Consider the following 23055-nt stretch of genomic DNA (forward strand, 5'->3'; position numbering starts at 1 on the left):
TTTCTTCGTCAGAGAATTCTGTAATGTTCTCATTGTTACAGAATGTATGAGGTCACTCTGGAGTTTCTTGACGCACAGAAATTTGTATTTCTTTACACCAAGAACTACATGCCAATCTTAGTACAACGCAGATATTTTGTGTATAACTACGTGCACGTTACTGTAATTTTTCTCGGAGGAAAATTCTTCGTGAGCAACGCAAATCTACTTACAAGTCCGGTAGGAATGTATTTTCCTTAGACGATGTGGCGCTGAATCAGAAGCTAGTCGAAAGTCTAGAGATACTAAATCAATTCGTAATCCATTGTACTGAGGACGTGCGCGCGATGAGCTCGTGTTGCGTTTCACATTGTCATTGTTGTGCTAACCTAAGCTTATTTCCAACGAAAGGTAATAATTTTGCAATTTAGAACATGTTCTAAGGTACTGCTACCAAAGTGAATGATATGGGACGGTTGTACTGTAGATCGGGTCTACTTGCCATTTTGTGGATGGGTGTGACGTGTGGTCTTGTCTAATCGAGATGAATATATATAAAACACCTACTTGGGCATCATCATTTGTTGCAGGTCGTGGTTGACGTTTCACATGTGGCTGAACACTTCCTGTTTCCTTAAGTAACGTAACTATCAGGCGAACGTTCCGGACACTTGGATGATGTCGTTCAGGATACCGAGCAGCATACATAGCACACGCCCGTTGGGCATTTTAATCACAATAGCCATACATCAACACGATATCGACCTTTTCCGCAATTGGTAAACGGTCCATTTTAACACGGGTAATGTATCACGAAGCAAATACCGTCCGCACTGGCGGAATGTTGCATGATACCACGTACTTATACGTTTGTGAGTATTACAGCGCCACAAAGCGAAAAAAGTGGTCCAACTAAATCATTCATGAAACTTCCTGGCAGATTAAAACTGTGTGCCCGACCGAGACTCGAACTCGGGACCTTTGCCTTTCGCGGGCAAGTGCTCTACCATCTGAGCTACCGAAGCACGACTCACGCCCGGTACTCACAGCTTTACTTCTGCCAGTATCTCGTCTCCTACCTTCCAAACTTTACAGAAGTTTCATATCAGCGCACACTCCGCTGCAGAGTGAAAATCTCGTTCTGGAAACATCCCCCAGGCTGTGGCTAAGCCATGTCTCCGCAGTATCCTTTCTTTCAGGAGTGCTAGTTCTGCAAGGTTCGCAGGAGAGCTTCTGTAAAGTTTGGAAGGTAGGAGACGAGATACTGGCAGAAGTAAAGCTGTGAGTACCGGGCGTGAGTCGTGCTTGGGTAGCTCAGATGGTACAGCACTTGCCCGCGAAAGGCAAAGGTCCCGAGTTCGAGTCTCGGTCGGGTCAACCATAGCGCCATCTGGTTTCCCCCTTCAAGCTAGACGAGTTTCCTTCTTTGTAGTTTTTTCGTTTGACGCTTATTTCGTGAGACATTTGGCCCGGTCACGATCAATGGACCACCCTGTATACTTAGTTATTCTTCTTTTTTTATGTGACTGCATGTGCAAGAAGGATGATTTTTATATTATCGTTTCTGTTATTAAGTGTAGTAGGGAGTATGTACTTACGTGCGTTTGTTCATTTATCACATGTTTGCTTTTACGGCAGACATTTCGCACAGCACACACTATTTTGGCGGTGATGTGCAAACGGAAACGACCACTCTAGACAGACGTCAAGAGCACTGCAGTAGACTGACTTTTCTCGACTAGACTGAGGCAAGGAAGTCGATCGCTTAGATGATACTTTAGACGCGTTGAAAGTTTACCGTCTAACCTCCTTGCCTAGGGATGCCAGACGAAAGTTGATGTCGTCAAACCCTGAGTCAAAATTGCGCAACGGATAACTGGGGAGGGGAGCTTGAGAGCGCTACCTAGAGAGCATGCCCTTTCTGTGCGATACTAGGCAAGGGGCTGGAGGGCTCACACGCTGATGTGTGGGTCGCTGCATTCTGTATCATTTATTGTAAATGAATTCCTTTAGCTTGACTTCGTTGTGATTTTTAAGGTATGTTAAAGATTGATGACAATTGATTACCTATTTATTTTAAACATTATCACTCGATTTCTCAGCGTTTGCAGCAATTGTTCCAGTTTACAGATACTACAATTTTACAACTTATAGCTCGGGTATATTATGTACCAATCTGCACCCACTTTTCTACGGGCAAGACGGAATTGCGTTGGCCAAATGTATACCACCAAAGCCTCCCAATATTTTACATAGGACATACTACGTAAGGAGGATAACAGGCAAACTGGGGACCAGATACATTAACACAGGGGGTCAAATTTCCTAAATTAACGAGATCATTCATTTCCTTACACAATCCGAAGCCGGAAATAAAAGAATTAGTACAAATATTCAAATACCTCTCTTCCATGCGTGAACATTGAGACAGACGCACTGAGGGCACGTCTGCTCACTTACCCGTCTTCTGTAACACTCCTAGAATATGGCGGGCACCCGGAGGTGTTCCTGGGTCCCGGTGGAGGGGGTGGTCGAATCAATTGGCCGTGACCAACCTCTCCACCCCAAATCTTGTGACACTGGAAAGTCTTTGACTTTTACCTGCCTGTGCTGTCTCTCTGATCCTCTACCCAGGAGTAAGGTTGGCACTACTATACTACAGAACTACTTCCCAACAAAGATTTGTCCACGCTTTACGGAAAGGTATGAGGAGGATTAGGAAAGTTCATGTGGAGATTCACATTCACGTACAAGAAATGCATAATACACGACACATATAAATACGTATTGTGAAGCCTGACACATTTCTTTCCACCCGTCCACATGGGTTCTGTTGCACCCGCGGCCGGCCGCGTCGTGTAATAAAATTGGCTGCGGAGCCGCCTCTGTTTCTATTTCCCGGTGCGAGCGAGCAGCGAAACCTGCTGCTTATACAGCGGAAACTACTGTACCATTTCAGCGTGTATTGGCCACACAGCTGTCGAGACGCAGTCAACGAGTGCTCGTCCGCGTGAAAGCGAGTAAAATCAAACTGCGTGGATAGCGAGGGACGACTGCCGCTCACTCGGCTTCGTCACTCGGACGCAGTGCTAATACTGATCGCTACGTCAGTGTTTATTAGCAGCGGGAACGCTCCCGGACTTTCCTCGGTGAAGGGTGGCGAGAGGCGGTGTCGCAGTGCGGTCGCGAGCCGTCAGCGCGAGTTATTAGCCCGGCAGCCGCAGTCAGCGCCACAGGGGCCCGGCGGCAGGTTGCGGGAACAAGGCGTCGCGTGGGCGGGACAGCGCCGCGGCGGCGCTCCGCACCGGCTCGTGCCGGGCGTGGGAGTATCCGGCTGCACGCGGCCTTTCTCTGCACTTGAGGCGCGGGTAATGAGTCCGCGCTGTGCGGGGCACTTCGTGTACACCGCGAGGGTGATTTGTAATGAGGAAGCCCGCCACTATCTCCCGAGTCCGCGCGACCATTTTAGCTTGCTGCAGCTACGAGACGGACGGTCACAACAACGCCTATAACTATACCTAACTATATGGGGCTTACTCGCCCTACTTGTTAGCCGGCGTCCTCATACACTGTGTGCACAGCTAAACTGTGCCATCTTAGGAGTAATACGAGGTTCGTTCAATAAATAATGGCTCAAATTTCTTTTTACAGCGATTAACACATGTAGCGGATGGCTATAATTGAAGTGCCGCTACTAACCGAGATACAGTGTGGGTTACAATTATCGTAAGGCAGCGAAACCTTGTAGACGTGCTAGTGCGTCAATGCGGAACCAAATTACGCTGAGAAAAAAATTAATTCCAGTTTTGGCCACCATGTATTACTTCTGTGAAATATCTGGGAGTATGCGTACGGAACGATTTGAAGTGGAATGATCATATAAAATTAATTGTTGGTAAGGAGGGTACCAGGTTGAGATTCATTGGGAAAGTCCTTAGAAAATGTAGTCCATCAACAAAGGAGGTGGCTTACAAAACACTCGTTCGACCTATACTTGAGTATTGCTCATCAGTGTGGGATCCGTACCAGGTCGGGTTGACGGAGGAAATAGAGAAGATCCAAAGAAGAGCGGCGCGTTTCGTCACAGGGTTATTTGGTAAGCATGATAGCGTTACGGAGATGTTTAGCAAACTCAAGTGGCAGACTCTGCAAGAGAAGCGCTCTGCATCGCGGTGTAGCTTGCTGCCCATGTTTCGAGAGGGTGCGTTTCTGGATGAGGTATCGAATATATTGCTTCCCTCTACTCATACCTCCAGAGGAGATCACGAGTGTGAAATTAGAGAGATTCGAGCGCACACGGAGGCCTTCCGGCAGTCGTTCTTCCCGCGAACCATACGCGACTGGAACAGGAAAGAGAGGTAATGACAGTTGCGCGTAAAGTGCCCTCCGCCACACACCGTTGGGTGGCTTGCGGAGTATAAATGTAGATGTAGATGTAGATGCAAATCTGGCGCTGTGAATCCAAGTAAGACATATAGAAATGTTTCCGTATGTAATGGATTAGGATTGAGATGTGGGCGGAAAAGTGACAAAGGCATGATATTGGTTTTATTACCTACCACCGATTACAGAGTTTGTTCAATATGAGCACTTGAGACGTCGACGAGATGCTGATCCGCAAAATGACGTGATCAACGGTTGCTCGTAGCAGTTCCGGTGGAATCGGAGCAACGTGTTCCTGTATACGTGCCTAAGTCAAATTTTCCTACGTCCATCCTTTTGACTAGGTGTCTTGGGGACCTGGCCGTTCACTGTTGTGAGAAAATCAAACGCCTACAGCCGTCCTTACAATCTCGTCTGCAGCTCATACAGAACAAAGTACTCAAAATCATAAGCAATGCTCCGCGTTACACAAGCACCGCGGATCTTCACCATGAGTTGGGTTGGGTTGTTTTGGGGAAGGAGACCAGAGAGCGAGGTCATCGGTCTCTTCGGATTAGGGAAGGATGGGGAAGGAAGTCGTCCGTGCCCTTTGAAAGGAACCATCCCGGCATTTGCCAGGACTTATTTAGGGAAATCACGGAAAACCTAAATCAGGATGGCCAGACGTAGGATTGACCCGTCGTCCTCCCGAATGTCCAGTGTGCTAACCACTGCGCCACCTCGCTCGGTGATCTTCACCGGGAATATCGGCTAGATACCCTCTTGCAGTTATTCCAAAAACTCTCCACATGACTGGACAGAAACACGAGACTCTCGCGTAACCCGTTTATTCTTTCTCTGGGGAATTACGACCACAGATGGAAACATAATAGACCAAAGACACTATTAGCAAGAAACTAAACATTTATGGTCCATAGCACGCTAACACAACAGCACTGGCGAGCCCCTGGAACACAACAGCACTGGCGAGCCCCTGCAACACAGCTACTACTGGCAACCCCAGATGCTCGACCCGCCGAAAAACAGGCAACCGCAGGGAAGCCGTACTGTACACAGCACGCAACCAACCACACACACACACCCCCTACACTGTGAACTGATCTATGACCGATCGCCCACTAATGTATGACGACGTTGAATTGTTACAGGGACGCAGCAGCTGCACCAAGCCCTACAACGAGCTTCCGCAACGACAAAGGTAACGATACACGATACCTCGCACTAACCTAACTGCACCTTCCATGCACTGTCGCAGCTAGCAAGCCGCTACTGCCCTTACTACCCGTCCTACTGTCGCAGAGGTTTTTTTCCCCTGGCGCTTGCCTTGGCACTTTTTTCTCTCTGCCCTTACAAACCGCTACCCTTCGATCGCTTTCGTCCACTATCTGTCTCCTGATGGACAATGCCAATGAGTAATCCTACCCAGACGCATGGACAACAACACAACCGGCATTCTGTGACTCCTGATTCTAAAATTAACATGTTATACGGAGGTGACAGTTGAACTTTTGGTTTGGTCACCACGTCGGTGTGGGCGTGGAAGGGCCCCATCCGTTATAAAAAAAAATCTCGTTTATTGTGTAGCTACCAGTTTTGGCGTTTCAATGCGCCATCTTCAGGCCTTAGTTGATGCTGAAGGGGTTCTCACGTTCCATATATACACTGCATCAGTGGCCACCATAACTGGTTTACGCAGAGTCTGTGTAAACAAGATTATAAGGACGCCGGCCGATGTAGCCGAGCGATTCTAGGCGCTTCAGTCTGGAACCGCGCTACCACTACGGTCGCAGGTTCGAATCCTGCCTCGGGCATGGATGTGTGTGATGTCCCATAGTGCTCAGAGCCATTTGAACCATTATAAGAACGGCTGTAGGCGTTTTATTTTCTTACAAACCTGTACCTGGTAAACGCGTTCTTTTACGTATTCCCAGAGCCAAAAGTCACATGGTCTCGGATCATGATGATCTTGCAGACTATGCACCTCGGAAACCTCTGGAGATAACACGTCCGTGAAAGGTTGCAATTAACATATTTTTCACTGAGCGGGGGACATGCTCCATCTTGGATGCAAGCAGTAGCTTCCAAAGCAGGAGTCACATGCTGTATAAGGAGGTTTCGATAACGTGACAGGCCCTCTGGGTGTATTCTCTTGAAAGAAGAACGGATCGAGAATCAAGGTGGTTGTGAGTCCACGCCACACAGTCACATACGGCGAGTGCAGTGGCTCGCATCGTGTACAAAGTGCAGTTTAACTATACTCAAAATTCCGCAATTCTGTGTATTCACTGCACCCTATGCTATAAAAAGTGTCTAGTTACTCCACAGAATATTGTCCATTCGCATGTCATCAACTTCGATCCGCGCTAGAAACCGAAGAACAAATTCAGAACATTGCTGCTGATCATGAGGTTTCTGTTACTGCACTGTCTGGATCTTGTACGAGTACCATTGTAAAACAGACCGCAAATCTTTCCGTACTTTCGACCAGCATATGGAGAATTCTTGTGACACTGCACTCTCTCAATGCAGAACTGTACTTAACTGCTGCCGTTCACACAAAACAGTTTCACTAACAGCACACGGTCCCTCTTTTCGGCAATCACACTGTTCACTCACGTCATGGCTTGTCGAATGACAGCGTGGCCGTCAAACAAACAGGGTACAGCTCCATATTTGGTGGCCAAATTTGGAAAAAATGTTTTCCAGTGTAAATCGGTTCAGCATGAACGTATCAGCGTATCTACCGAATTCCTCTGCCGTACGATAATTACAGCCCACACTAGACCACCGTGAGTACCTGTACATTAATTATAACCAAACAATATGACAATGACCATTTAAATGTTTCAAATCTGATGTTTCTTCTGCACGTGCGCGAAGTTTGGTACAGTTCTGAAAGACGGCGGAGTTGTAGTAAACCATCTAAATGGCTCCTACTCAAGACACTCATTACAGGTAACGCGCTGTAATTGAATTCTTGGTTGAAGAAAAAGAAACCGTGGTGAACGTTGATAAACGTTTGTTTTCAGTGTGCAGTGCTGATGCAATTGAATGGAGTACTCGTGGGGGATGGGTCACGAGAGATGAACCGTCAGGAAGAACAGAAACTGAGTTCCTTTATCGGCCAGGTTCGGAGCACCCTGACACACACACTGCTGATAAGGTGAGTCGCGCAAGTGTGCAAACAGGCTCATCACTGCTCGACAATTGGCTCTACACCTGCGGGTGAGCATTGGAAATGTGGGTGCCGGCGCGCGCGCTGTGACAGAGTCTTGGATATTCAAAATTGCGTTGGACATGGGTTACACGAAACCTCACAACAAACCACAAAATGAAATAAAAATCGTTTCATCTGAACTGTTGGAGCAGACTGAGGCCGATTGAGAGACCTTTACGTCACGGATCATTACTGGTGAGGAAACCTCGGCACGTCACTAAAATGGAAACAAAAATACGGTCACCTGAGAGGCAACATTGGCAACCATCAAAAAAGAAAAAATTCAAGGCAGCTTCTCCCTGATGGTAAAGTCATGATGATACTCTTTTGGGATGTGATGGTGTCAGTCTCGTGTTGATAAAGTGTCGACAATTAATTCCGAGGTATATACGAAGACTCTGAGCAAACTTAGGAACTGTTCCCGACATGTTCGGTCTGATAAGAATCCAAACGAAATCTTGCTTAAACACGACAATGCACAGCCACCCGCAAGTATTAGAATCCAAGAACACTTCGGCAAATTGGGCTAGAAATCACTGTGTCATCCACTTTATAGTGGAACAGCGAAAGTCAATTGTAAGTTCTGGAGTAACTGTTTCGGCGTTCTAAAATTAATGAGAAAATACAGAAATAAATAAAATTAGTTCTCACTGAGTAAATAGTAAGTAGAGTACGGCCCAATACAAATCCGGTTTGCGAACATTTTTCCGCATAAGCGACTTATCATCTGGTACCCTACTGCGTCCCTTCCCCTTCGCTGTAAACATCTGTTGCCTTTCCTTAGGCTCTTGTTAAGACCTTTAAAATACATGTGAGTGCTACATGGGCATTCCTCCGTAACAGAAATGAATTTTTAACTATTATTCCAAAGCTAAAATGATAAAAAAAAGAATTTCCGTTGAAGGTAATTTCTGAGATCTTTAAAGCTTTTAGTGAAAGAACAAAGAAGTAGACTTACTTTATTGTCCTAGCTGCAGTAAAATGCGATACGCGCTGAACTAAATGGAAAAAAATGTAAGTTCAGTTATTTTTTTAGTATAATAATTATATAATTTAGAGTTATTTCACTTACCATTGGAGAAAAGGCGACAAAATTATAGAAAATATCTTTCAATTTTATCGTTAACTGTTGATCATAAGACACTACTTAGCAGTGTAAATGGTATGTTACATATGGAGGAAATTCAGCAATAAGTATGTGACGATTCCCTCATCAGTTGGTCTTGTATTTGCTCCGGGAGTACTTGTTCTGACCATCGTTGGATCTGCTTGAAACCTGAGGGCTTCTAGTTGTATTACTGACACGGGGGGAATCCACACAACTTAGGGGCTACATTACGAAAGTGTATTCCCCTGCACATAAAGAATTTTTTGGTGATAATGAAGAGCCCCTGACTAACTCTGATTAAACAGGAGAAGTAGAAAGTAACGGCCTACTATCTTAATTCATAAAAGTCAAGAAATAATTCACCTTCGCAGAATAAATGAAATACATTTCGTGAAACTAATCACTATTTCGATCATCATGGGTAAATTCATTAGAATCGGTTAAATTTCAGAACATTTGGCACAAAGTATTTGAAACTTTATGAACATGGTCAAAATTGGCAGGTATGCAACTGTAAAAGAAAACTTAAATTTGTAACATGCGAAGGAGAAACAGTCCAATACTGAACTCGTGTGAGGACGACACAGATTGTAGCGTTTAATGTACTGAAGTAGTATTATAGTAATATACAGGGTGTTTCAAAATGAACATACCGGTTTTAAGGCGTTGTAGCATTTATTACATTCAACTTACAGTTGTAGTAATACACCAAATGAAAGAGCAACTCAGCTTTGTTTGTATACCTGTGCGCAGTGGGAAGAGTGTGGAATGATAAAGTGTGATTGAAAAACGTGTTGAACGAGTGCGAGTCTTCCACGCTTAGCCCCAAGAAATAACCCCGCGGAAAGTTTATTGGCCTTTCTTTTTCGGTGAATCAACTGTAACTGATGTTTCTTATCTTTATGTGCTACAGCTCTGGCCCGTGCCTCAATGGGAAGAAGCTGAATAACCCATCTGTATTTGGGAGCAAGATGGTGCGCCGCCTCACTGGCATAACTCAGTACGCGACTGGTTAAAAGACGTTGTATCCGACCGGTGGACTGGGCGCAAGAGGCCGGTTGACACAGCATTTTATGCACGACCTCCACGTTCAGACACGATCTGATGCGATCATGTGAGTGTGCCTCCGATACACGCTGATCTATCGGACTTTAGAAACAGTGTTATTGCAACAGTTACTCCCGACACGTTGATTAAGGTTTCGGAACAAGTCGCCTGTCGACTCGATGCGTGATCGGTGTTCACACTGAATAATTGTAAGAAAAACTGTTTGTGTTTCTCTTTCATTTGGTGTATTATTTATAATTTTAAGGTGAATTTAATATGTGCTACAAAGCCTTAAAACCCGTATATTCATTTTGAAACGCTCTGTATTTCTTATTAAGGTAAACCTTGGGTGAAATGTGAGCTCTATCAAGTGAACAATTAATCTGAAAGTTTACGCTATTTAGAACAGTAAGTCAGTGGCGACACGTAGCCACAATTTCGCAGGTATCTCGCAAATGGCTCGCTTTCGACCCATGTTTGCTCTCAAGCTTTCGCTTGTATTACCGTGCCAGTTCTCGACACAAATTTTGAGATATGTTGTATACAAATTTCGGCCTGGTGCTCCTCTCATCTTGCGGCCCCAACAGCCGCTTGTGTCTCTTGGGCATTAAACAGACCCTGCCTATAATCAATAAAGTGCATTTAACACTTAAAGTCACAAAGGCCACTTTCGCTTACACTGTACTTTTGCGTTCCCGTCCGTTTAGACACGTAAGCCGCGTTGAAGTGCTGGGAGTGTCCATACATACGAGAGAAGTAAGAGCAGTAAGTGTAATTATATGACACCACGTATATATAAACAAGGCGATGACGGCCAATGATCTCTTCAGTGCAGGTGCACACCAAGTTCCTCTTACAAGAATCGGGCAGATGCCGCGAGTAATAAAGCTCATCAGTAGCGTGTGTTGTAGGAAGAAAATTTGGCTCTGACGGGAAGCGTGCTAGGGTACCCCGAGCGGTAGTGGTGACCACTGCGTCGCGATGACGTAGAGGTCTGCGTGTCTGCCTAGTCAGCAGGAGACCCGGGTTCGAATCCCGGACCGGCACAAGTTTTCAAGTTGCCCTTTTATTTAAATTCGTGCCCACTGGTAGCTAATGTCTTTCACTCCTCTGTGTCTGAATTATGGAAGTGGGGCCACTCACCGGTAGGTCCAGCAGCGACTCTAGGGTGTGGAGCGCGGCGCCGCGGCGCAGCTTGCAGATCTCCACGAACTCCTCGTCCTCGGCGCACTTTTCACGCAGCAGCCTGCAAACACACCATTACACTTAGTCAAGATAGTGCCAAGGAGCGAGATGGAGGTACCTCTGTCTAAATTAAATCACTGCTGCCACAAAGGTTGGAAAAAAAAATCGAAACACAGCAAGAAATGCATGATTGAATCAACAGTTACGGAAGAAAAACCCTTAAAAGGGTACAGTACCGCCCGACATTGAAAATAGGTACGAAATACTTCATTATTTTTGTCAGAACAACACATTTTTTTTGTGTAAAATAACTCAATTTCAATTAATACAGCGAAGCCGGATACCAGTGTGGGAAAGAATGACAATTTATTTATTTAATTGATCACATGTGCACTCCCACAAAGTAAATCCCTACATCCAGTTTGGTGAGATCTGTGAAATGAATGAATGTATGGTCGTCTGCTAACCGCAGATAGTGAATGTGAATATATGATCATCTTTGAGTCGATCCTTTGGCCACCTTTGGTGGGACCAAAGAGATGAAATTTGCCTGAGCTTTGAGCGCCTGAAATGTGGCTGACCAATGCGGTAGAAAGGTGCTCCCCCACTTCAACAGAGGTGGGAGAGAACCTCAAGAACGGCCATGTTTCAGCACTCTGCCGCTGGATGTTGTGCTGTTAAGACCTGTTTTAGTTGTGCTCCGTAATGACGAAAGAGTGGAGACATGGTATGCATGTGGAATATTTAAGACTAGTTTGAAATATTAATTTCTCTATTTCAGGAACTTTTGTGGGGAGAATTAAATGTCAGGCAGGTAATATTAATGGGATTGTAGTAACCTTCGGAAGTGACCAACGGTCACAATGAAACCTCGTGTAGCAATAAGTTGAAATACTTCCGTGTGCTTAAGTTAAGCTGAATTACTAGCGTGTGTACAATAAGTTGAAATATTTAAGAAATGGCGTGTGCAGGACTTGAAATTAGAGACGAGTACTTCCACGTGGTGAGTACTGTGTGAGTCTCAAACTGTGTATGAGACAAAAGATAAAGAGAAGTACTCGTCCATGGTAACAGTTGAGGACTCGCGTGTGTGATGAATACGTTCTTAATATTACTTTGCGTGATATGATTCCGTGTGACGCTAGATTCAAACTCTGGGAGAGAAGCAAGGTGAGTCGGCCGTCTATCCAGCAACGCCACATGGCTTGCATTGCACAGGAAGAGGTGCATATATCTCCAGAGTTCATAGTAGGAAAGTGGAATTACGAAGTGGGGCAGTGTCGTGTGAAACTGGGATAAATATTAATTGAAGTGGGAAAGCTGAAAGTGATAATGTTGTGACTATTCTCTGTGTAGTATTTCATGTTGTAGTGTGGTGTATGTCATGTAATTTGAGTATGTATGGTTTGCATGGGAGAGTAGCGAGGTAGTTTCAAAAGATTAGTGGGTTATGCTTGTTCCTTCGGTACCGCTCGGTCTGGAGGAAAGTTTAGTGATGATGATTGTGAGAGTCGAAGTGTGAGGTATAATAAAAGATCCACCATCCTATCCAGAAAGTGCACTGTAGCGTTAAAAATAATTACGATTTGAAGTGGAATGATCATATAAAATTAATTGTTGGTAAGGCGGGTACCAGGTTGAGATTCATTGGGAGAGTGCTTAGAAAATGTAGTCCATCAACAAAGGAGGTGGCTTACAAAACACTCGTTCGACCTATACTTGAGTATTGCTCATCAGTGTGGGATCCGTACCAGATCGGTCTGACAGAGGAGATAGAGAAGATCCAAAGAAGAGCGGCGCGTTTCGTCACAGGGTTATTTGGCAACCGTGATAGCGTTACGGAGATGTTTAATAAACTCAAGTGGCAGACTCTGCAAGAGAGGCGCTCTGCATCGTGGTGTAGCTTGCTCGCCAGGTTTCGAGAGGGTGCGTTTCTGGATGAGGTATCGAATATATTGCTTCCCCCTACTTATACCTCCCGAGGAGATCACGAATGTAAAATTAGAGAGATTAGAGCGCGCACGGAGGCTTTCAGACAGTCGTTCTTCCCGCGAACCATACGCGACTGGAACAGGAAAGGGAGGTAATGACAGTGGCACATAAAGTGCCCTCCGACACACACGGTTGGGTGGCTTGCGGAGTATCAATGTAGATGTAGATGTAGATGTAGATTCACCATTGTAAAGCCATGCCCACTGGGCGGAATTTCTCATGTGTTATTGTTGTAGGTTATAGAATTTGTGTGTTTTAGGTTAGAGAATTTATCGGAATAAATAAGATAGTGAAAAGAAAAAGATTGGCGGACTTTTCCTTCGAATTGTATGTTGTCGTAATGTCCCGAATTTATAATGTGTGCGCCATTCATATTCAGTGCGGTGGCCACGTGTTGACAAAAGCCGTTAAATAAAAGACAAAAAGAAAATGTGGTATTGCCAGTGCGTAGTGTACAGTCAGAGTTCTGTAAATTACTGATAGTCAGATGCGTGTTTCCGTTGCGTATTATTCAAACAGGAGGATAATTTGTAACTAAATTGTGAGTACGAGAGTTCATGTTACTCGACAAATAAGAATGAATCCACTCGCTTGGCAGACCACTCATCTTGCAGGCCTGACTGCTTGATGCCACAGTATGAGCAAGCCATGTGGGTGCCTCTCACCCTAACAGCAAAAAATCATCAGGGTTAATGAAATTTGGGGAATACATTTGTCTAGGTAACATATATAAGTGATTAACATTACAAGATCACAGGTTAATGAAAGTGCGAGTTAAGCAACTGCAAATGTGTAATGCTGGTACATTAATAATGGCTGTAACTGTCATACTTTTGAATGCGAGCATTCAAACGTGCTTGCATTGTGTTGTAGAGGTGCCGGATGTCAGTCTGTGGCTGTGAGATAGAGTTTCACGCCTGTTGCACTTCGTTGGCCAATACAGAAATGTTGCTTCTGGGTGCGGATGACGCTGGAGTGGTCGTCCGATGATGCCGGTATGTCTCGATTGGAGAAGGATGTGGTGATACAACAGACCAAGGCAACCTGTCGACACTCAGTCCAGCATGTTGAGGTACAACAGCGGTACGCGGACGAGCGTTATCCTGTTGGAAAACAGCGTTATCCTGTTGGAAAACACCCCTTGAAATGCTATTAATGTGTGGGAGCAGAAGTCTAAGCATTATATTAACCCACCATGTAAATGAAATGATCGTATGGCATTGTTCACCGGGAGGCCCTGTTTGGGGGAGTTCGGCCGCCATATTGCAAGTCCTTTTTAGTTGACGCCACTTCGGCGACTTGCGAGTCAATGATGATGAAATGGTGATGAAGGACAAACCCACAAATTTGCAGTCATGTGCATGAGATAACCACTAGAGTGCTTTTGCTGTCATACGAAATCCCATCCCAGGCCGTAAGTCCAAGTGTACGTCCAGTGTGTCTAGCACGCATAACGGTTGGTTGCTGGTCCTCAACTGGCCTCATTGTAAACACTCGCAGCCATCACTGGCACCGAGGCAGCTTCCATCAGAACCCTGCCGTCCAATGAACTCACGCTTGACCACTGAAGTTGCAAATGACAGTGGTTTGGAGCCAGTGGAATGCACGCTACAGGACACCTGGTTCGGAGATGTCCTTGATGTAACCGATTTGTAACAGTTCGTTGTGTCACTGTGATGCCAACTGCTGCTCAAATTACTACTGCAGCTGCAGTACGATGTGCCAGGGCCATAAGCCGAACACAATGGTCTTTCCTGTCGCTAGTGCCACATGGCCGTCTGTAGTCCGGTCTTCTTGCGATCGTACATTCTCGCGACCACCGCTGCCAGATATCATGTACACCGGCTACTTCTCTCCGAAGTCTTTCTGCAATATCGTTGAAGGACCACCCAGCTTCCCTTTGCCCTTTCACACAACATCCTTCAAACCCAATGAGCTACTGATAATGACACTAAATGCGTTCTTGACTAATATCAGCTCACCACACCCGGTCTGAAAGGTAACTAACGCCGTGACCGTTATAGCGTGTACATAACGCCTCGTGTAGCGCGACTCTTATACAACTGGCGTGCAATGTCGACATGATGTTTCACGTGTAGAAACGCACGTACCGACTTTCGTTTATGTCACGCAACTCCTCCTTGGTGCTGCGACCTTTTTTCTGTCAGCGTAAATTCAGATGTCAGGCAAGCTTGCAGGTTGCACTATTGTACTCGACCACGGACTGCACCTGCGCAGTGTCCTCAATACTTTGCTAGTGTCGGTCGTGATCACAACAGTGTTATGTGCAGTTGTGAAGTGAATTATAATGTGGGAAAACTGTTGCCGTTCGTATGGTGGGTGCTGCCGTAACCAAAGCATGGTGAATGGACCTCGAGGAGAGATAGCAACGGGAAGGACTCCAAGTCAGACAGAAGGAACCGGATGCGAACCGCAATCATAAGGCCGGCCTGACCTGGGTCGCCGATGCGGGAGATGAACCGCTGTGGTTGGGAAAAGGAGACGGTAATTCGGATGCGCAGGAGAACTACGAACGTGTGCTACGTAACTGGCGAGCAGCTGTGCATGTCGGATGCGCAATGGAAGGACTCTGGCCTCCAACAGGACACTGATCAGCGGACTCGTTCTTAAAGCTCTCATCGCAAGGTGAACGCCACAGTGGTGCACTGGGTCGAGTAAACGCAACGCTGCGTCGCCACCGAACCGTAAACCAGACTCCCATAGTCAAGGCGGGATTCAACAAAGACTCTGTAGAGATGCAGCAGTGTAGAGCGACCTGCACCACAGTTGGTGTTGCTCAGGCAGCGGAGGGCATTGAGGTGCTGCCAGCACTTCCACTTAAGCTGACGAAGGTGAAGTTGCCAAGTCAATCAGGAGTCGAAAACCAGTCCTAAGAATCGATATGTCTCCACTACAGTGAGTGGATCGTCATGAAGGTAAAGTTCTGGTTCTGGATGAACGGTACGACGCCGACAGAAATACGTGACACCGACTTCGCGGCTGAAAACTGGAAGCCGTGGGCTAGAGCCCATGAATGCACCTTGTGAATGGCTCCCTGTAGGCGCCGCTCAGCAACACCAGTACTGGAGGAGCGTACGAAATGCATAAGTCATCCGCATACAGAGAAGGTGAGACCCACGGCCTTACAGCTGCAGCCAGACCGTTAATAGCCACTAAAAATAGACACTCAATACGGAGCCCTGAGGAACGCCATTCTCCTGAATACGGGGAACTATGGGAGGCACCGACTTGGGCACGGAGCGACAGGAAGTTTTGGATAAAAATCGGGAGCGGGCCCCGGAGACCCTACTCACACAGTGTGGCAACGATATGACGTCGCCAGGTCGTGTCATATGCTTTACGTAAGTCAAAAAAGACGGCAACCAGATGTTGGCGTCTAGAAAAGGCTATTCGGATACTAACAGTAGTATTCAATGAACTGTGGATGAAGCCTGACCAACAGGCATTACATGCATTGATTCAAAATGATAGTGCATTGAGAATGGCTAGTTTCTAGCTGAAATCTAGATCTGCCAATAAAATTTAAAAAGGACGACTGATAGCTGAAATCTATTATTTACAAGTCAATATAACAGTCGCTGAGTGCAACAGCCTTCTGAATGGAAGGTAACCTGATGACCTTTTACTTGTTGAAGAAAACTGCATATATCAGGACACCCCGCATCTACCCCAGCAATGAAATGCATTGACATGATGGTGGTATTTAGGAGCGACAAAGGAGAAATAACAGGTAGCGATTTATTACTTTACTATCAACTGTACCGTCTCCAAACGCAAAAACTTTGCTTATCACCAACACGTAACAAGCAGCAACTGTAGTAGTATTAAAATATCGAAAAGACAAATCAAGCTGAGATGGTGATTAACCTTGGGTTGCTATCAAACGGTAAGCATTACCAGTCCAGAATCGTATGCAGTCTAGTGAGATTATCTGCTTCTATCTGCGTTCAGGTGGCTAACCTGACATCGGATAGTCACCGAAGATCGAAACTGGACGTGCCACATTAAACACCATTACATCGGGAATTGTCATGATTCTGTCTTATAATATGACACATTCAGACATCTGCAAGTCGGAAACCGAAGAAAGTGGTGTATATTTATATGAACCTCTAAGGCCAATGTGGCCCGAACTGACAGTGTTATACACAGGATGTTTCAGGACGGTCACTTGTTGACGTGTTATCACAGGTAACGTCTGTTATTTAGTACCCTCTCGGGCAAAAGGGGGTGGATTCTGAATATGGGATTCCTCCCCCCGCCCCCCCCCCCCCAATCTCATTGCGCGCTCTCTCTCTCTTTCTGTCTATGTGTGTGTGTGTGTGTGTGTGTGTGTGAGGCGGGGGGGGGGGGGGGGGTGGTCAGGGGGAGACATGCGAACGCTGATGGCATATAACGTAGCAGCACACGCCGCCAAATGGCAGTACAGATTACGGATACATTTAATTCATCGTGTTAATTGTAGTTGAGCTCCTCGGTTGTGGGTTTAATTACTTTAAGAAACATAGCAACCAAACACACTTAGAGCGCAGGTTGGTTTTATGCCAAGGCCCGTTCTGGTGTTCACTGAAGTAATGCATTTATATCTTCGGCAGTGTAACTGCATTTTGAATGTACGATCCCCAAGATCACCAAGCTGACCTGAACTAAGAAATAATTGTCTATTTACGTTTGATTAATATTTAAGTGCACTTTTGTCTCTCAGTTTGCAGCTTCAGTGTGTATTTATGGGCCGACACTCTAGGCTGCCCGCAACACAATGGGTTTTGCAGCTCGCAAACGTCTCAACTTTTTAAAACTACGATTCGGAATCCCTTATAACCGTAAAGAGCGTAGACGAGGTTATGTTGTACTGACTTATTCGAATAATTTTAAGTCAACATTCACTTCTCAAACTTCGGTCTCCTTCGCGTCAAATTCCTAAAGCTACCCGTTCGGACAGGTGACACATTGGTTGGTAAAACCAGCAAGATTTAAAAGAAATGGTTAACGGAATTTCAGCAGTTTGAAAGTAGTTCGATTTCGTGAAAAGTCAGTTTGTTCCATACCTCATTTCATTCAAACCAGCGACCATAAACGTCAACCGTGTTTCCTAAGAACGAAATCCCTCGAAGACATACCTGCTACTAATGGTCACAAAACCCGGAGGACATAAGTCATTTCCAGAACGGAAGTTGATAAGAAGCAGGATTCGAAACTGAACGTTAGAAGAATGGCTCAACATTTTGTCTCAGTTCAGTACTGAAAGCGCTATTTTAAACATAAGTAAGTTATGAAGAGGTTATAACTGGCTTAATTAGTATAAAATATAAGCATAAACCAATTAGCTAATGAAATTACTCAGACTTTCATTTTAAGGTTCTCTAGGCTAGTCTATCGTTTCCTCCGTTACTAAATTTATTCCTTGAGGCCACAATATGTCTCTTATCAATCGATCCGTTTATTAAGTTAGGTTCTTATACACTCCAAGGATTTCCCCAATCGATTCAGTACTTCTCTTTAACTAACCAATACTCAGCAATCTTCTGCAGCAAATGTTTCCAAAGCTTCTTCTCTTGTCTGAACCCCTCGTCTTCTACATTTCGCATCCATGTAAAGCTGCACTCCGGACATCATCATAAGACTCCCCGACACCTAAATTTATGTAAGATTTTAACGAATTCCTCATTTACAGAAATTCTTTTCTTGTTGTTACCAGCCTGCATTTCATATCTGGCCGAGCGTTTCTAGGCGCTCCAGTCTGGAACCGCGCGACCGCTACGGTCGCAGGTTCGAATCCTGCCTCGGGCATGGATGTGTGTGATGTCCTTAGGTTAGTTAGGTTTAAGTAGTTCTAAGTTCAAGGGGACTGATGACCTCAGACATTAGGTCCCATAGTGCTCAGAGCCATTTGAACCATTTTTTGCATTTCATATCCTCTCCACTCCGACGATTACCAACTATTTTGCTGGCCAAATAGAAAACCTCACAAGCTATTTTTAGAGCCTCATTTCCTAGTCTCATTCCCTCAGCATGGGCAATTTGATTGGACTACAATCCATTACTTAAAAATCATTAATACGTTTGCTTATACTTACAGTATGTTGTTTTTGAAACTGTAATACTGATTTTCGTATGCAAATGAATTTCAACTTATTGGTTTTTTAAGGTATGAATGAGCGTATGGCATTGGTGGCCGGGAGACACCTCGCGGGGCGGTTCGGCCGCCGCTCCACAGGTTCTTTAGCGCCACTACGGCGACTTGCGAGTGAATGAGGATGAAATGATGATGAAAGACACACAACACCCGGTCATCTCCAGGCAGAGAAAAATCCCTGACCAGGTCGGGAATCGAACCCGGGACCCCGTGCGCTGGAAGCGAGAACGCTACCGCAAGACGTTTTTTTTAAAGAAATAGTTGTTCATAGTGATTTTAATAAATCATTGTGAATACATTAATGATGTCGATTCTTCCCGCTTCTTTGAGCTCATCAGTTCATTATAATCATAAGCTGGATAGTAAAACTTTATTCAGTTAAATAATAAATGTTGCGGTTCAGGCTTTTAATCAAAAAATTTCTGTAAAACGCTATTTTTCTGTGTAATTAGCACAAAATGTCTCCTCGCAGCGTCCACATCACAGTTTCATCCTAGGGGCCTGTAGATCCTGAATACGGCCGTGTGAGTCTCATTGTCGACTTTATATGCACAGCACAAAACGTTGGGTTTCAATACGAAAAATGTAGTAGCTTAAAGAATAGTTATTTGCAGAAAACAGTTACAGCATTTAAAACACACGCGATAAAGGCTTTATACTAACGTAAATATGCACCAGAATGAAAAATTCTGCTGTCCTAACACAAAAAGCCGAATATGTGCTGCGCAGTGGTAGGGATGTGAACGAAGTTAACTCGCTTTTCGACTTATCTAGCAGTTTCAAAGATATTTAAATCAAAAATTCTTGACATATTCGCGCTTTTTTACTTATTAGTATTAGTGCCAATGTTATGTAACATAAAGCATCGTGTCAACTACAGTAACAACATGCACGTCATATCGTATAACATGACACATACCATCAAGTCATCCAACATGGCATTGTCATGTCGGGCTATATGACACAACGCTTCATTAAAGCGGTGGTTGAAAATACAACTAGAGTTGTAAGGTTCTTTTATTTAACACACGACCGGTTTCGGACTCATATACGCCCATCTTGAGGTGTCGTACAGAAAATAGCATGAGACAGGAGATAATTTTTACACGCAGCGATACACATAAACAAAAAAAATCCATAAAAAATTAAAAACATTTAAAAAATAAAAGCTGCAGGTCGGGCCAGGTGCTGTGCAACCTAAATCAGTGCCAAAGAGACACCAGACAGTACTACGGACGACTGCCTGGGTAGGGAAATATGCAAAGAGTACCAGGACACTTACACTTGGTGCTGTGATCCCGAGCGCCGAGGTGGACGAGTACAAGACGCGGTGTGCTACCAACGAGCGCAGATCATGGACTAGCGGACGCGAAGGAGGAAGCAAACTGGTAAACCAGAGTGGCAAAACTACTGCCATCTGTTGACGGGAAAAAGAGCGCGGGGCCACTAGCTTGGCCGTTCACAATTTGAATTAGTGACTTACATTTTAAATGAATAACGAAAAAAGAAAACATTTCATAGAAAGTTACATGAAAAACTTAAAAGTGCATATGCGTGGTAAAGGAACATGTTGAACAGGTTACTACAAAACTGTAGCAAAACTGAGTGGAAGACGCGACATGAAATTCATGTTTTTAATTTAGTGGGGATATATATGAGACGATGTGGAACAACAAGCCACAGACATCAATTAAAATAGGATGGCACATGTGTATGTTCTCCCATTTTCAGTACGACAGATGGGTGTATAAGAACCCGAAACCTGTAGTATGTTAATTAAACGAACCTTACAACTGTAGCGGTATTTTCAACCTCTGGTATGATGCTCAGACAGGACTGTTTGCAGTTTCATTAAAGATTAGGATGCATGCACCCCTCACAAGGATACTTCCTACTGCACCTGCATTCCACTTTCTAGTAGCACATAAATGTGCTATTTTTTCAAAAATGGCTCTGAGCACTATGGGACTTAACATCTGAGGTCATCAGTCCCCTAGAACTTAGAACTACTTAAACCTAACTAACCTAAGGACATCACACACATCCATGCCCGAGGCAGGATTCGAACCTGCGACCGTAGCAGTCGCACGGTTCCGGACTGCGCGCCTAGAGCTATTTTTTCTACGCCCCTCAGCATACATGTAACAGGGGGTGAATGTGGGCGAGGAATGGTCCTCTTGAGGAAAAGTATCACCCTCCCCCAACCAAAATATCAAAAAATTGTTTTAGAGTCTCCCTCTGGAGAAAACACTCCTCCCCCCAGAAAAACTTTTTTAGCTCTTACACGTATGCTCTTCAACCAAATGATATTATATCTTGTTTGTTATGGCTAGCGGACGTTCTGGATTTTGGGCACAGGATCAGGGATCCAAGCCTATAAATTGCAAGATGCAGATGTGTCAACACCTGGTAGCCGAAAGAGCTCACTGCGCTGGGGATGTAGGGTTGATTAGTAAAAAATAAAAACAAAAACGGTAATATGTAGAGATGTTATGATTTATATGTCTTCGAAGCTGCCATATAAGACGAAAAACTAACTTTGCCAGAACACGTTCGCCTTTCTTTGTCGTATCATAGGAGCATTTTTAATTCTGATTCCCAACTTTTATTCCATAATAACTTTGACATTAGACTGTCACAGCTTGGCAAACCGATGTAGATGACTCGGGCTACGACAGATCGGCTATGGGTTTTTGTTTATTGTCTTTCGAACCGTGTTGCTTATATTGTGGCACCGGATAAGCCAGTCACAGAACAACAGGACGAACATTATTTACATGTATTAGTCTCGCTTCTTAAGAAATTTGAAACGATTCGCACAAGTTTGAAACACAGAATTGGCCCCCATAAAAAACTAAAAAATCTGTTATTTTGCACGTAAAATTCCAATGAAGCTAGATTTTTCGAGAGCAAGTTTTCAGTTCTGTTGTAAGACTGCTGTTTTTATTCATCTGATTCACTTTAAACCGTTTCTGCGCATTCAGTTCACGTAAGAACGAATTTTACGTGCTACATTTAGCTCGAATTTAAACCATCGTATCTCGACAACGAATAAAGATTATTGGATAAAAAAAAATTGATTTTGACTCTATCCTTTTCTCCCTCTTCATGCAAAGTTTGAAACGACTCGTACAAGTTTAAAGTAAAAAAGTGACGCACTTCAAAAACCTCCCAGAAAGATATGTTTTTGAATGTTTTGCACGTAATATCCGAACTATGCACATGCTAATGTTGCCGTGAGCTGAGCATTAACTTCAGCCCAATTAAAATCTTTTGAAAATGGAATAAATCGATTCGCACAATTTACCTTGGCGCCAGCTCCGGTTCGTCTTCAAATCTTGCTTAATATACTGTAACTTAGCTACAGTAAGACAGACGTTCGAATGACTGTACAAATGGCCACAGGTCCGGGCTAAACGAAAGCCTTGTTACTCCATATTCCTACCTCAAACGAGAACCAAGCTCCCCTCCCCGCACCCTCAAACCGCGATATACTTGTTACAGCGCTTCCTCGCTGTAACGTTTATGTCAGTTGAATCGAAGATGGGTGGAACAACGAAACTCGTCCTGGAATGAAACGAAGCTATAAAAAAGTATCTGATCGCTGTACATCAAGTAATTGGGATACCGTACAGATATGCTACCTCACCATGACGCATTTGCCCGGAGAGCCACTGACTAGGATTGAGTTATTACTGCGTGTTTTCAACGGCGCTTAAGGAATTACGGAGGTGAGTGCGCTCCAGGAGCGGCCACTGGGCCGAGATGCAGGCGCTGCGGTTTAATCAGCGGCCCAACTTCCGGCTGGCCCGGCAGCGCTGGAAACGTCTGGAGAAAATAAATACTAACGAGCGGGAGGGACACGCCGCGACGTGATTAATGGACGCTCCCGGGCCGCGTATTAATTTCATAACACGGTGCGCAGCCCGCGGCGGACAGTAGGGAACACAAGGGAACGGAAGGGAAGCCGTTGCGTGCCCCTCGCAG

At 44.8% G+C, this 23055-nt stretch overlaps 1 protein-coding gene across 1 annotated transcript in view; it reads right to left on the reverse strand.

Moving 5' to 3' along the window:
• Positions 1–3172: 3172 nt before the first annotated feature.
• Positions 3173–23055, reverse strand: part of LOC126456552 (uncharacterized) — a 482692-nt gene continuing 462809 nt past the window's right edge. Inside the window, exons 6-7 of the mRNA XM_050092299.1 lie at positions 10878–10980; positions 3173–3373 (exon numbers count right to left, since the gene is read on the reverse strand). Coding sequence (XP_049948256.1) covers positions 3173–3373; positions 10878–10980 — 304 coding nt within the window. The remainder of the gene's footprint in view (positions 3374–10877; positions 10981–23055) is intronic.

The sequence above is a fragment of the Schistocerca serialis genome, chromosome 2 (genome assembly GCF_023864345.2).
Source record: "Schistocerca serialis cubense isolate TAMUIC-IGC-003099 chromosome 2, iqSchSeri2.2, whole genome shotgun sequence".
Classification (NCBI taxonomy): Eukaryota; Metazoa; Arthropoda; class Insecta; order Orthoptera; family Acrididae; genus Schistocerca; species Schistocerca serialis.